Source organism: Ricinus communis, chromosome 1, assembly GCF_019578655.1.
Source record: "Ricinus communis isolate WT05 ecotype wild-type chromosome 1, ASM1957865v1, whole genome shotgun sequence".
In the NCBI taxonomy this organism is placed as follows: domain Eukaryota; kingdom Viridiplantae; phylum Streptophyta; class Magnoliopsida; order Malpighiales; family Euphorbiaceae; genus Ricinus; species Ricinus communis.
The window spans coordinates 20,971,079-20,987,668 of NC_063256.1; the positions used below are offsets into that span (position 1 = coordinate 20,971,079).

The window sequence follows — 16,590 nt, forward strand, 5'->3', positions numbered from 1 at the left end:
TAAGCTAGTAGGATTTACATCATCAAGACTTCTTGTTGCAATAGGAAGCTAGTTTGGTTCGTATCACATCCTTTTATTGAGCTTTTTAATAAAGCAATAAGTGATGTGTATATGCTACAAAAATGAATATAGAATATTCATGAACATAATAATGATTTTCATTTATTTTAGCTCAACAATGTTTGATTAATTTATCTAAATTCTACACAATCCAAGAGAATTTACATGTGTAAGAAAAACATCTCCTAATACTGGTTTAGTATGGGCTCAGCCACCATTTGGTGCGTAGAGATATATTATACTGCTACTTCTCATTTAGTAACAATGTCCCTAACGTAGTTGGACTTAATATCAATGAGTTTGGTTCTACTATGGTATTCGGGGTCTTTTATAAAAGTAATTGCTGCTTGATTATCATAATAGATCGTAATGGTCCCATTAGAGTCATTTCAAAAACATAAATTTCCAAAGAATCTTCTCAACCAAACTGCTTATTGCATAGCGGCTGAACATGCAATAAATTTAGCTTCCATAGTCGACAAGGCTATGCTAGTGTGTTTCTTACTACTTCAAGAAATAACGCCTTTATTTACTATGAAAGCATAACTAGAGATTAATTTGTATTTGTCATGGTCTCCTCCCCAATCAGCGTCAGAATACCTAATTAGACGCAATTTTGACCTTTGATACACAAACAATAATCTGTAGTGCCTTTGAGATATCTTAATATCCTTTTTACAGCTTTCCAATGCTCTCAACTAGGATTTGATTGATATCGACTAACTAGCCTAACAGCATAATATATATTCGGGCGAGTTCAAATAATGGCATACATAAGACTTCCTACAACACTAGCATATGATACAGTGGACATTTCATATTGTTCTTATGGATTTTTAGGACACATATGAAGACTCAAAACCTCACCTTTCAATATAGGAGTATCCATAAGCTTGCAATTATTCATATGGAAACGTTTTGAAAATCTTTTGGATATAATTCTCTTATGACAAAGCCAAAAGTTTCTTCAAATGATTTCTTTTAATTTTAACTCCAATATGTAGTCAGCCTCACCCATGTCTTTCATGTCAAAATGTGCGGATAACCATCTTTTGATATCCACCACATACTCCTTGTCGTTTCCAATTATTAAAATGTCATCAACATAGAGAGATATGATTGCAGATCTATCATTTGATCTTTTGACATAATTATAATGGTCCTCATCAATCATCTTAAAGTCACAAGTCAAAATAGCTTTATGAAATCTAAGGTACCGTTGCTTAGATGATTGTTTAGGCTATATATTGATCTTTGGAGCTTGCAAACTTTGCGCTCTTGGCCTTTAATAACAAAACCTACAGATTATGCTATCTAGATTTCTTCATCTAGCTATCCCTTGAGAAAAGCAGTTTTTATATCCATTTGATGCAATTCTAAATCAAAATGTGCAACAATAGCTCGAATTAATCGAATAGAGGAAAATCTGACAATTGGTGAAAAAGTTTCCTCATAGTGTATACCTTCTTGTTGGGTATATCCTTTCACTAATAGGCGAGCTATATATCTATTAATGGAACCATCCGCCCTTACATATGTTAAGAAGCCATTTGTTTCCAATGGCTTTGCATCCTAGCGGTAGGTCAACTAAGTTCTAAACTTGGTTTACTTTCATAGATTCCATTTCTTCTTCCAATGCAACTTTCCACTTTTCTTTTGCAAGACATTCAAGTCTTCTTTAACCGTTCTAGGTTCTTCATCATCATGAGGAGTGACAATGTAGGCCTTATTTTCTATTCGAAAACACCTTTTGGGAGTTTTAGAATGTATACTCCTTCATAATTGAGGGTTATTGTCTTCACCAACTGAAATTGGCTCAGACTCAAACTCAACTCTCCCACTGAATTGAGATGGGTGAAGTAGCTTCGGTGCATTCCCACTATCAAGAATAGGGCTAGGTTCCTCTTCTTAAGGGACGATTCTTTATTGAATTATACTAGCTTCTCCTTCTTCTTCCATCTCATATAGATGATAATCCTTATCTACATCTTCCTTTTTAGAAAAATTATTCTCGAGAAAGTTGACATCTTGGGACTCAATTTCTATAATCATTCCATCAGAATTCTCGCCAATAAATACATAATCTTTTGAGTATTTTATAAAGATACATTTCTTCCATGTTGGTCCTAATTTACCAAATTTATTAAAATAGTCAATAATGTATGTTGCAGATTCCCAAGGATGTAACTAATTCAAAATAGCTTTTCTTTTGTCCATAACTCATTAGGCATTGAGGAGACTTTTTTTGAAGGTACACGGTTAAGTACATAGGTTGTTGTTAATAAAGCATCACCCCAATATCGTATTGGGAGATTAGCTTGAGCTATTATAGACCTAACCATTTCTAGCAAGGTTTTGTTCCTTTGTTCAACAACACCATTTTGTTGCAGAGTTCTTGGGGTTGTTAATTGTCTCGTAATACCCTTTTCATGACACAGTTCCTTGAATTGGTCAAACAAATACTTCTCCTTTGATTGGTCCTTAAAGCTTTCACTTTCTTGTCTAGTTGATTCTCAACCTCATTTAAATATCTTTGAAAGCAATCTAATGCTTTAAACTTATGGGAGATCAAATTAATATGATCATATCGAGTGAAGTCATTTATAAAAGTAATAAAATATGAGGCTCCATGCCTTACTTTAACATTCACTAGTCCATAAATGTTTGAGTGTATAAGTTGTAAAGGAAAATTAGCTCGAGTGCCTTCTCCAAATGGTTTTTTAGTGGCCTTTCCTTGTAGGGAAAACTCACAAGTGGGTAATGCAAATTTTGCATTTAATTCTAATAGACCATTATGGGCTAGTCTATTCATTCTATCTTGCCTAATATGTCCTAATCTAGCATGCCATAGATAAGCATCCATATCATGATTCTAGATTCGGTAAACAAGGAAAAATAAATGTTATGATTACTATTACAATATATAGTGTTTAAAACTATAAAACCATCCAAAACAAATCCACAACCATATTAAATTGTATCGAAAGAAATCCTAACACAATTATCTTTGAACAACAAACCATATTCTAAATGTAGAAGAGTAACCACCGAGACCAAATTTCATCAAATGTTGGGAGCATAAAGGACATCATGTGGGTATAGGATTCGACCCTCTTGCAAATCCAATTTGCAGGTGCCAATTCCCTTCACTTCACCTCTTGCATTGTTGCCTAACATAGATCCATTTTTTTCCTCTTGGAATTCGGTGAAATTCCACAAACGCATTTCTATCTTTAGTTACATGGTTCATGGCTCTTGAGTCTACGGTCCACATTGGATGAGATTCAGTGGGCATGATAGTACTAGAAATGAAAATTTTAGAAACAATACACTCAAATGAGAAATTGAGATAAGACATTACCCTTCGAGGCTTAGTGCACTCACAAGCAAAATGACCTAGCTTGCCACAATTGTAGCAGATTACTTATGTCTTATCTTTTTTCCCTCCGTGCTTTCCTCTTTTATGCTTGTGCTACTTGTTTTCTTTTTTTGGTCCTAGACTAGCCTCACGCGTCTTGCCTTTGCCTTGCTAGTTTTTCCAAACTTCCTGCACTTGTGCCTAAAACCTTTCTTGGAGCTTTCAGCTACATAAGCTTGAGCATTGGATTTTACAGCCTCAAGACGCTCATCCTCAAGCTCCAAATGGCGTGCAATGCAACAAAGGTCTTAATATTCTCATTATGGGTCATGTTCACCTTCATGTGCTCCCAATTATTAGACAGAGATTGGATAACAGCTTGAGTTTGTTGCTCATTTGTGAGGATATCTCCAGCTGACTTCAACTCCATTATCATGTTCAGCATTGTTCCTCAAATGTTGTTTTATTGATTTATTAGGGACCTTCTTAAAAGTGTCAAACTTGAAGGTCAACTGTCTAAGTTTAAAAACAGTTGTCCCTCCAAACTTCTCTTACAGAGCGACCCACATGGCATGAGCAATTGGATACTACTGATACTCATACACGAGATCATCATTCATGGAAGTGATTAGGATTCCTCTTGCATTGGAATCCTTCTTCTATGAGGTGTAAGCAGCAGGTCGCGCCTATACTGCGCTTGGTTGACATTTTCCTCATTAATTTTGGGCTTATCCATAACATTATTGATGGCCTCCAGAATCTCTTGCTCCTTAAGGACATAGTGCATTTTCAGATGCCAGATGTTATAATGATCACTATCCAGTTTCTCCCCCTTGTTAAGTTCAGCTATGATGTTTTCTAAAGCCATATTAATCATAAAAAAACTCCAAAAGAATATATTTTTAAATGCAAAATTAAATTATTATGTCAATATACACATCACTTAGTCATAATTTCAAAACTAAGTTATTAGAATTTTTCAAATGAATTAGAATCGAAAGTTCACCAAGTTCCCAATCATCTTCAAAATTCAAATGAAAAAAGTTCTTTAACTTTAATTTTAAATTGTGCTTTTCATTATTCTAGATGAGAACTTACTAAAAGATATTATGCCAAGCATTAGAATGCCCATATATGAAGAAAATATTGATCAACCTTCATAATATTTTAAATGTTCATAAATCCAACAAATAAAAAAATATAACTAATCATATCATTAAGAAATGAACTAATAGATCTTAAGTACATTTGAATAAGATCTTTCTAGGAATAGACTCTTCCACTTTTCCCCTATCCATGATAGTGGGGACCATATTCTTAAGCCAAGGGAAGTTAGGAACATGCAATCTAGTAGTCCAAAGACTAGAACTAGATGCTAAAATGGTATACTTGTTCAAATTTTTCCAAGTGTATTCATCTAAAAATAGGTAAACTAAAGTCTCATAGATATTAGTTTTTCCATTCATCATATGTTTATCGTCATTTGATTTGGTTTAAAAATTTTCATCCACTTCCCTTAACTAAAAACTTTCAAGTTATTCTTTAAGGCGCTCCGAAAAAGTAACATATAAAGTATGAAACTTTTCATCACTAGTTAACACATGACCCTTGTAAGTTATGTTTTGAAACATGCCATTGACAAATTTAACATGTTAAACAATGTTGTGACTGGGATGCATTCTATGTGCGACGAGATTTTCTTTCAATCTTTAAAGCCTTTCTCTTGCAGCTCGAGTCCTTATTGCTATATGTAGGGATGGCAACAGGTAGTGTGAGTGGCCGACTTATTAGTTTTCCTCGAAACAAAATTTTTTCCACTGCTATATCTAGTATCCGCTCTTCATACTAGGCCATCGAAATGAGCCGCTCGGTTGAGGGCCTTAAGAGATTATGAAATGGCCTTAAGACCATTTCGGAGAAGGAGTTGCCACCCGATAAGATTGGGATAGTTTAGGAGTGGATAACGAGTTTGTACCCCTACAAAGGGTCTAAGTTTTCCCCTCCCTAAAATTAGAGATTCTAGGTTTAGAAAGTTAGGTATGAATAGGGAAGATTTTCGAAAGCACTCCTATCCACCTAGGCGATGAAGCCTAGCCTCCACTAGAGTAGACGGGCCTTTGCCTCTCCTAATAAGATTATTTTAGCCTAAGTATACCCTATATTCATTTTATTCATCAATCCTTTTTATCTTTCTTAGCATGTGAGGTTGGCAACCAAGAGTCTAGCTTAGGGCGGGGGTACTTTCATACCTCAACTAGTCCTAGATTGGAGGCACATTAGTGCCTTTACTAATCCTAGTCATGAGGCACTTTGGTACCTTAAGTTTTATCTTGGCATTGCCATTATGTCCATATTATTTACATTTTATTGTCCTAATCTAAGTGATAGGTACATTTTAGCTTTAGCATTTGAGGGGAGAACATGCAAGACGTGGGGGCTTACTTTGGTAAGCTTCCATTTTATTATCTTTGCATGCGGGATTATCACATTATTTACTAAGTTCAATTTTATCCTTTATTGACATGTGGGGTATTTTTGGCCAGGCCTTACAAATAGCAATCTATGCGTCTTAATCTTGGCCCTTAACACGAACATGTCCATTTAAGCTTATTTTTTAAGTATTTAGCTCCATATTTTCCTCTCTTGGCTAATATTACCTGAAAATAGACAATTAAGTTTAAGTGAGGTAAAAACACATATTTTCACCATATTATTAAAGCTCTAAAATATCTTAAATATCTATATACAATTTGTACCTATCAAATATATATTCACACAAATTTTAATTAATTTTATAAGCAAAATTAATTAATTAAAATTGTATTTTAATCACTTATTTACCAAAAAAATATAGGTAGAATAATTATTTTCTCCTACTAGACCTCAACATTCTCATATATATTAATTAATATATATCTCATATTTTTTAAGATTTTATGTTCATCAAAATAATTTTATTTTAATTTTTTATTTTCTATACAAAAAAAATAAAAAAATAAAAATTTAATTTCTAGAAAAATTAATTTTAATTTACCAAAAATACCAGCAATTAATATGGAGTCTAATGGAGGAGGCAGTGTCAAAAACAGCCTCCTAGAGACTCTTCACATACCCTCACGTGCCACCATGTGTGAGTGGGGAAGGATAAGAGTGCTAACTGCACAATAGTCAGCTGCCAAATGGTACCATACACGCAATGAGTAGCGCATGTGATACGCGCGCCGCCTTTTCGTGTGATTTAGGTCTCAAAATTTTTCTACCCCCCTCCCCCTTTTTTTTCCATGTCTCCAATGACGCAATTTATTTTGGATTGGTGATGCCTAAAAATATATGTTTGAGAAAACTATAGAGATGAAGAGAGTGGAGTCACATCATCTTCAACTTGAAGAACCTTAGAATAAAAAAAAAATCCAAAATTCGATTTTTAACATATCTAATTCCTAACTTTCTCTAAATAAATGGATTTTAAGTATCTTTTATGTCAAATTAAAGACTTCATTCCCTACTTTAAACGCATATCAATCATTAAGTCCATAGAATAGTAAACGTAGATGAAAAAAATATGCCAAAGTCACCATATTGCTCACCAAATAAAAAATTTCAGATTTCAAATTTCAAACACCCAACTTTGCATACTCATATTTTCCAACACAGAATTTCAAAAATTGTGTTCTATATATCGATTTAAAACTCTCATATTTTATTTTAGGAATACATAATATTTGTGGCATGAAACATATAAAATTCAAATAAAAATACTGTCTCAAATTACTGTCCTCATATTATTTTTCATGATTTTAAAATTTTCAAAATTTGATTTTGCATAATGCCATAAAATAAAAAATAATTAAATACACATGAGAATCATCATTAGGCTAATGATGCCGATGTAATTTATGCAGAATTAAAAGGCAAAACACTCATCTCTTGATGATTCCACAAATTTGTTAATTTACTAAAATACTAAAATTTTTAATTGTTATAGAAATTCAGAGAGGATTTTGGTTTTGTGTATTGATGTGTGTTTTTGGTTTATTTTCTTTAAGTTAATTTTCTATAATTATTTTGCATTGATAACCTCCCTAGCAACCAATATAAACAATCAATAATAATTACAATTATATTAATAAATTAATTATAATTAATATAAATTAATTAAGTTAAATGAGTTTGGATTAATCGTCTTAGTTGACTCAACTCAAATTCCAATATATATATATATATATATATTTTTCATATATTGTACTTTAAGTTATTGTTCTTTAGTGAACTTTTTTAAAAATTAATTAAACTTTCAGAATTAAATGTCTTATTAATTAAATTTAAAATAGTAATTTGCGCAAACAAAAATAGAATAATCTATATAGAATAAATTGATTTTTATTTTAAATTTAGTGTTTTAGTTTCCTAAGTTTTGTTATTTTATTGTGTAAAGATTAAACCGATTAATTACTTTATGGGTAGGTTTGAAATTGCTAATTTTATCGGTTTAAATGATAGTTTACTCGTGGAAATGAATTAGAAGATATTGTCTTATTATAAAAGAAAATAATTTTAACATCATGTTTTTTGGTTTAATTGTCATAAAAAGTTTGTATGTTATCTTTGTTATCAAATTAGCAACATATTTGCACTAATGTACAATTATTAATAAGTTAATGACATGGATTTTTAGTTTGAATATCTTATTTTAAAAAAAAAATTACATTGTAAAAATAATATTATTTAGTTATTATTTTATTTTAATATTACTTAGTATTATCATTTTGCTTATATAACTTTAACATTTAATAGTATTAAAAGATAGTTAGAAAATTCATAATAGATATATAATAAATTAGTATTATTATATAATTACTAATATTTTATTATTTTAGACCATTTTATTTAGTAAGCATTTAGTAATATCATTTTATTTTATTTCATATTTAATATCATAATAAATTTATATATAAATCACATTAAAGTCACATATATTTCTTTTATTGATATTTTATATGAGGTGGCTTTATAAAATATTGTCAAGTGGAGTCTTCTAAAAATATTTAAAATTCTATATGTATGTATTATAAATATATCACTAGTTGTACTTTCAGTATATTTTTAATATTAATTATTTTAACGTTTGATAAAATTATTAATTAAACTTATAGATGTGACGTAAACTAAGAAAAAAGGATTGAGGTAACACTCCTATTACTAACTGTCGCCGTTTAAATATGTAAAATTAATGAAACTCCAAGTCAAAAAATTATTAATTTTATTGCTTAAATAATAATATTTTTACAATAAGATGAGTTAATGATTTTAATATAGACTCGACTCTTTTTTATTGGCGCTAGAGTTCACGTTACATTAATAAATTTTGGTGAATAATTTTACTAAAGGCTAAAATTAAAATCAACATTAAAGTATAGTGCTGAAATTGAAAATTAGTCGGTAAATTTATTGATGTGGTGTGAAGTCCGAAGGCAACAAAAAAAAGTTAAATCAACATTAAAATTAAATTCCATTATCAAAATATTATCATTTAAACATGTAAAATTACTTTTCTTTCCTTAACTTGAAAATTTTACTAATTTAAAATGCTAAAGTAACAACATTTTAGTAATTGAAGTTCTGACCCAATACTTTATCTTTTTATTATAGAGTGCATGCTATATCAATAAATTTAATTGATAATATTATTAGAAATTAAAATTAAAATTAAAATCAAAATATGATGTTAAAATTAAAAATTTAAAAATGTCAGCTAGATTTGTTAACAAGTGAGACATATATTTTTTTTCTTAATAATTAAACCCATTTTTTAGTAGACATTATTACCTTTTACAAATAAAGAAATTTAACTGAAATATCTCTATTCTATTAATTTTGAATTTTTGGTGGTAAAGGAAATGGATTTAAAAGTAATAATTTGACTTTTTGTTTATTTCGTTAGAGATGAAGAAAATAAATAATGTTGGTTTCTCTAATTTTTTTCTTTGGTAGAACAGTAGATAAGGATAATTTATAAAATTAAAAATAATTTATTGAATTGAAAAATTTTAAATATAATTTCTTAAAATTCACCAATAATCTCAAACATCCAAAAGAAAAGAAAAAAGCGAAAGAGAATGGTGGATTATATACAGTGAAGTCCTTAATTTATTATTGAAAAGATAAGTTATATAGACACTTAACGATTTAAGGAGCAAAAATGGATAGATGATACATAGCACAGGTAATTAACTGCTTCAGACATTTATTGAAAAATAAAAATAGAAATATTAAATTATTATAAATAAAAAAAATTAACACAATTTCTAACTGTTTTTAGAATAGAAACGAAGAAAAGAACAATTTTTTAGATTTCAAAAGAAAGAAATAGAAATAAAGTTCAATTCTGCTTATAAACCGTAAAGAACCTATTTTAATTTTTTAAAAATATTTTGAATTATTTAAGAAAGAGTATAACTCACTTTTACAAGAAAATGAGCTGCTAAAAATTAATAATTTTAATTAATTTATTAAAAATAAATTTAGTATTTATATAGAATAAATTAGTTATTAAATTGAATTAAAAAATTTTATATTTAAGAAGTTTTACAACTATAAAATAGGGTTTTTTAAGAATTAATAAATTAATCTTTTCGTTTCATTTTAATTTATTTTAAAGAAGAGTAATTCATATTATTATATAAGGATTAATTTGAGTTAAAATAAAAAAAAATTAAATTAAAATAATTCAAAAATTTTAAGGAGCTAAATTGAGTGCGACTATAAAATTTAGTAGCCAGACTGAATCTTATTCCAAAAGAATATTAGGAGAGAAGTGAAAGAGACACATGGAAATCACCTTTTAAAAAAACAATAAAAAAATAAAAAGGGAAAAAATAGTATATAAAAAGGAGGCAACGTAAATAAAGACATCAGAATGAGGCTGCCTTTGTTCCACAACAGACGACGAGATTTCCTGAGTTGGTGGTCGCGTTGGTGGTGGTGGTTGTGCTGCTGCTGTGTCGTCGTTTCTGCATTACTTTTGGCAGCAGCTAATATTTTGACCGTCGTCAAAAGGAGCCCCTCCACCCCACCCATTCCACCCCACGCCGCCGTGTCACCACCATTCTCGTTCTGCCAACTTATCCGTTTTGAACCAACCACCCGTTCTTCAAGCCGCCAAACTTTCTCTTCTTCTCATTTCGAATTTTTTTATTTTCGAAAAGAAAAAGAAGAAAATTTTTTTGGTTGATTTTCTGAAATCAATCAAAACTAAATCAAGAAGAAGAAACCCATATCATTAAGAAGAAGAAAAGAATGGGAAAAGAAAGGAGAGTAATAAAAAATAAGGGAAGAATATCAAGAATAGGGAGTTATGCAATATCTTCATCAATGTCAATGAGGGACCACAGGCAACAACCTTGCATTACCTGCACAACTTTCAATATATTGGCTCCTATTTATAAACGCCTTAATCTTAACAATAACAAAAATTCCCGTGAAAGCGATTGTAGAGCCTATTGGCTCGCCAGAAACCATCGGATTTTGGATTCTTTGTTGCGAGAGAGATCTTCCATTATTTGTCTTCAGGTTTTTCTTGCTTTCGTATGTTCTTATTATCCTCTACCTATAATGGGTTCTCTTTATTAATTAATTTTTGCTTTATGTTACAGGAATTCTGGTCAGGGAATGAAGAGCTGGTTAACATGTATGAAAAGAGATTGGGTGATGCTGGCTATATCAATTTCCAGCTTCCACGCACCAACAACCGTGGTGATGGTACGGTACTCTTGCTATTCTTTTGTTCATTTCTCTGTTTTTAATTTCTAAGTTATAACGGCTTTCAATTTCAAATTTGCGTTTAAGATTTTAAAATAAGTCCTACCTGAACCATCATATATTGTGATTGTGATTACCAATCCAATATTTGTTTTATTCAATTGTCTTCTCCTCATTGCCTAATGGTCAAATTTTAAGAAATAAGGAACAGAGCTTGCAAATTTTTAGATTATATCTCCGAATGTCTTGGTTTTAATTACTAAATTGATAGAATAATTTTTCTATATTTTTCTAAATCAGGTTCAAGTTTTTCTCTTTCTTTTTTCCTTCTAATCTTATTTTGTTATATTTGTAACACTGTTACACAAACTTTCTGCAGTTACTAATCTGCAGAACTTCTTTGTTTTTTTTTTTTTTAACTTTATTTTTTTAGTTTCAGTTTCTTACTTGCTGGGGCCTCTTAAAAGACTTCATATTGGTGGCGCATTTCTCATTATAACATAAATGGTTTTCAAGTTTATTGTATGCCACTAACTCTCTTGGTAGCTAAACGTACTTAGGAGGAGGAGTTACAATATATGCTTCTATTGACTAACTGCCCCTTTTAGGTATTTCAATTGAGGAATTCCAGTTAAATTGTTTTGTTGAATTTGCTATGTGATTGTTTGACTTCCTAGGACTATTGACTGCTATACGCAAGGACTATTTCAGAGTTATTAATTATCGAGAAGTGCATTTCAATGATTTTGGCGATCGTGTTGCTCAGTTGTTACATGTCGAATTAGATGCCCCTTTTTCTCCATGCAGAAACAATGATACTTGCCAAGAAATTCTCATTGTGAATACCCATTTGTTATTTCCCCATGATTCAAGTTTGTGTATAGTGCGATTGCATCAGGTCAGTGCATTTTCCATTTCTTAATTCGTTTTCTCTATCCCTTGTATGTTTTGACCATCCTCAATTTGACCTCTATCAACAATTATTCTAATAGGTTTACAAAATCCTGCAACATGTGGAATCATATCAGAAGGAATGCAAGCTTAGTCCCAGGCCCATTATCCTTTGCGGGTAAATGTAAATCTATAATTGTGTACTTCTAGCTAGATTCCATGCCTAAGTAAAACTAAGCCCTTTCTTTGGTCATCTGTTGCCTACTTTTCACAGTGATTGGAATGGAAGCAAAAGAGGGCATGTGTACAAGTTTCTTAGATCACAAGGTTTTGTATCATCATATGATGCTGCTCACCAGTACACTGATGCAGATGCTCACAAGGTCCTTGTTCACATGCTGACATAAATGTTTTGTTTTTTCTTGTAAGAATATCTCAGAAATGATAATTTATCTATATTTATTTATTAATTTTTTGTTTCTCATTTCTTGCATTTTTGCGCCACAGTGGGTAAGCCATCGCAATCACCGTGGGAACATATGTGGTGTGGATTTTATATGGCTTCTTAATCCTAATGGATACTGCAAACTACTAAAAACTAGTTGGAGTGAAGCAGTATTTGACATGTTCAAGGTCAGATTTTATTTTCTCATATTATCTAACCTTCTCAATTGCCCCTTTTTTTTTTATACTTCAATGGTATGTTGAACTTGTAATTTGCAAAAACAGTTAGATAGGAATGGTGCATCCTCTGTCTCTCATATGTGCTGTAGTCCAATTTAATGAATCTTTTTATGTTTTGCTGATAAGTTTTGACTTTTTTCTTACAAATTCTTATAAAATAGAGGGTAGGAGCCTCCTTTATCTGAACTTGAGATGATCTTGTATTCAGTGACTTAATTTCTCAGTATCGAGTGATGTATCAACTAGACATGATAAACAAATATCCATCCAGCTTATCCTATAGAACTTTTATAATATTCTTCAACACTACAGAATTCTTGTTTTGACCTACAACTGCATATAATATATGAGAAAATAGGGGGTCAATTACCATCCAACTAAGTGGTTCTTATTCCCTATACTGTGATAGGGAAATGGCTTAACTAGATTGTTAATCTGCCCTACTTCCAGCAAAATTCATTTCCTTTTAGCTTACCCGTGCTGAGTTCAATCAACTTCCTGATGGTATGTTTGTTTACATCAACTGGAGCTATTAATTCTTCATATTTATTCCCTTTTCTCTTTGAGAAAAAACTGCTGCAAATGCATCTCTAATGTCCCTCACATTATTTCCACTTCTTTTGATTACAGCCATCTTCTTGAGTAGCATCATGACTATTTTTAACCCCATGGGCCTTTCTATATATTTATTTTTATTTTTCTTTCAGATATAAATGGCTGCAAGCTATTATCTTGAATAGCAGCAAGACAATATTATTTGAACCCCTTGAATAACTTTAGTCCACATTGCTATTAGTCAACTACTATTTGCATCTCTTGGATAAATGCTGAGCCAGGATTATCATTTTCTTGATGAATCTGTTGACTCCATTTTTTTTTACTTTGGATTTATTTTATACTATATTATCAGAAATTATTAAACCTTTGAACTGCTGTTTTCATCTCATCTGAACTTAATAATGTGCCACCACCACTTGCAATAATAGACTCAACATAAAAAAGAAACCTATCAAGCTGCTAATTCTTTGGTGCCTTGTATGGTTACTTTCCTTTTTCATACATTCTTTTCACCTTGTTTCGACCATTACATGATAAAAGTGCACTTTGTTATGTAAAAGTGATTATTAACAAAGTAAACTTTACTTCGTAAAAAACAAAGTTACCATAGAATTCTTCTAATTCTTAATGTATCTTAAAGCCTGATTTACTCCATTAAATTTTCATGGAATACTCATATTGGCATCTTTGAATATGCAATTAGATAATTTTGGGCTTCAGCAACAAGAAATAAAATTTTATTGATCAAAACCAAAGAATACACAGAAAACAGATTGCTTTAAGCAATCAAAACAAAGGAAGCCAAAATTAGAAGACTTCCAACAATGAGTCAAGTAACTGTACCTAGTTCCAGTATAGGAACTGCTACTGCTACAAAGTTTAATCAAACAGAACTCCTCTCTCAGAATTCGCTTGACAGAAAACTCACTGTTCTCATCCCATTAGCTATTCTGCTTTGCCAACTAACCTCGCTCCTCTTTTAAAGGATCTCTACTAATATAGCTTGCTGTTAAGACTTTCTTCCAAATGCCAGAAGAGAAGGGACATTGAAAGAAAGGAAGCTGGCCTGTTTCACAGCACTACAATGATAATTTTTTCATTAGTTTCTAATTTTGGGGAGAGATTTGAATTTTAAAGAGGATTTTTTTTTTAAATTTTCTTTTCTTTCCTAAATTCATTCCCAAATCTCCTTGCATATCTAATAAATTTTCATTAATATAGTTTTCTTGAGAGTGTCAATAGTATATCATTTTCTCATTAGTTTCAAATTTGGAGATGTACTTGGATATCAAAATTTTAAAACGGCAAGACAATCTTCTTCACATGCACTCTATAACAGTGAACTTTTTCATATTTTCAGTATCTACTACGGAGAGCTTCACTTACTGAAGAGGATGCTTTTGCTTTTCTGAAGGCTGATAAGGATGGTGATTGCATTACCTACGTCGGTTTCTGTGACGCTCTTCGACAGGTCTGAAAAGTCTTGGAAGTGGTTTACTTCATGTTTCTTTTGTTGTGGTTACGCTGTAGGATGGTATATCTGCTTCTCACAAATGTGAACCTACAAACTGTCTATTAATTACAGCTTAAATTAACTGGCCATCGCCATGGACTCTGTGCTGAAGAGACAAAGGACTTATGGCTCCAAGCAGACATTGATGGAAGTGGTCTCCTTGATTACAAGGAATTCCAGGTAACCAACTTAAAATGAATATATTGAATGTATTTCACTTAAACAATCAGGGTACTCCAATCCCCAAAATAATTTTCTGGCAATGCAATCGCTTTGCAAACTCTAGCACCGGGACAAGCAAACAATGGTGATTATGCCTTGAAGCATAAGCAATACGCGAGTCATTTTCCTTAAATCATATGCGTCCCTAAAATATACATCCTGCAGTTGCAGGGTGGTCTGCCATGTCCTTTAGATTAACTAGGTTCCAAGATGCAACTGCTTAAAAGTATGCTTTCTTAGACTTTTTAATTTTACTTCAAATATTATTGGTATATTAAGGAGTTTCGAAACTGCAGCAGCGAATTTGGAATCCTGCATCTGCAGAGCAGAAAGATGAAATTACCAATGAAGATGAAGATGGCATTCCTAGGGATAGGCAAGAGCAAACCATTGGTTTCAGTGTGGAGAATGCAGTACTTTTCCCTCCTGAAGCGGAGAAAGGAAGATGGCCTGAAAATTATTCTCTTTCCGACCATGCCAGACTCACAGTGGTATTCTCACCAATAAGAATGCCATGCTCGCAAGCAATATCCTGACGGACCTCAAACAAAACATAGGCATACATTTTGTAAATAGAAAACATAAGGGATGGACAGAAGAAGAGGCCTGTGGATAGGTTGTGATACGGACACTTAGTGAGCGCATGGGATTTCATTGCAGACATCTTGAAGTTCTTCCTTGATGGAGCATTCATCAGATGATTCTTGCAACAACTTCGATGGGCCCTTGAGTCAAGTCTTTTGCTTCCTCGCAAACTAGGCCGTACACTGACAAACCAACTTGAAACCTGCTCTTGGTAATATTGTGAGCTCACCTGTAGGCATTGGCAGATTGGAGTAGCTTTCTGGGCCTGTTTTAGTCTTCTGCTCTCTTCTCTTGTCGATTAGGAAAAAGACAAGGTAAAAGAGGGGAAGACGGAAAAGAAAAGGAGGTGGAAATAAGGAAGAAGGAAAGCAGGTGCAGATGTTACTTGGTAGGTTCAAGCAGCTAGGCATCACATTTTGTACAGTGGTGACCCTTATAGTGATCCATGCATTTGGATCATAGTTTAATGGTTCTTGTCCCCTAAATTGAAATTGTGCAGAAATTTCCATTGGATTATCTGGTTTCCTGGTATATTTCTTTCATCAAGGAATTTGAAAATGTACTAATTTCAGCCTCTGAAAGGTGAGGGGACAAGCCATGTACTTTACAGTTTTATCAGTCATTCTAGGCTCAGGTTTCTGGCCATCTTGAAAGAACGTTAGCAAACAATTTGATAGTAAACTATAGAAATATCAAATTTGATGTTCACAATAAGAATGCAAGGGAAGAATAGAATCAAGTATTATTCAGTCAGATATTTTTGCAAATAGTACCGGAAGTTAAAAGATCAATCTGCAACATCCCCTTCACCTTCTCCAATTAAAAATAGTAGCTTATGTCTTAAATAAACTATATATATATATATTATATAATATTCTTAACAAATAGCTGTTATTTTTTAGGATAAAGTTCAAAAAGCTATCTTGTAGATTGACTTTTTTTTCACTTTAAGGACATTTTT

The 16,590-nt window shown here is 31.7% G+C and overlaps 1 protein-coding gene across 2 annotated transcripts; it reads left to right on the forward strand.

Moving 5' to 3' along the window:
• Positions 1–10,129: 10,129 nt before the first annotated feature.
• LOC8283712 (uncharacterized calcium-binding protein At1g02270) lies at positions 10,130–16,382 on the forward strand. 2 transcript variants are annotated; one of them, XM_015720601.3, is made up of 9 exons: positions 10,130–10,987; positions 11,071–11,176; positions 11,854–12,074; positions 12,169–12,245; positions 12,342–12,450; positions 12,575–12,700; positions 14,670–14,780; positions 14,895–15,002; positions 15,344–16,382. In XM_015720601.3, exons 1-9 carry the CDS (start codon positions 10,715–10,717, stop codon positions 15,578–15,580), a joined length of 1,368 nt encoding a protein of 455 aa, XP_015576087.1. In that variant the 5' UTR covers positions 10,130–10,714; the 3' UTR covers positions 15,581–16,382. The 2 variants fall into 2 exon arrangements, with proteins under 2 accessions (XP_015576087.1, XP_002521314.1); XM_002521268.4 differs by having other exon boundaries at positions 10,142–10,987; positions 15,341–16,382.
• Positions 16,383–16,590: the final 208 nt, after the last annotated feature.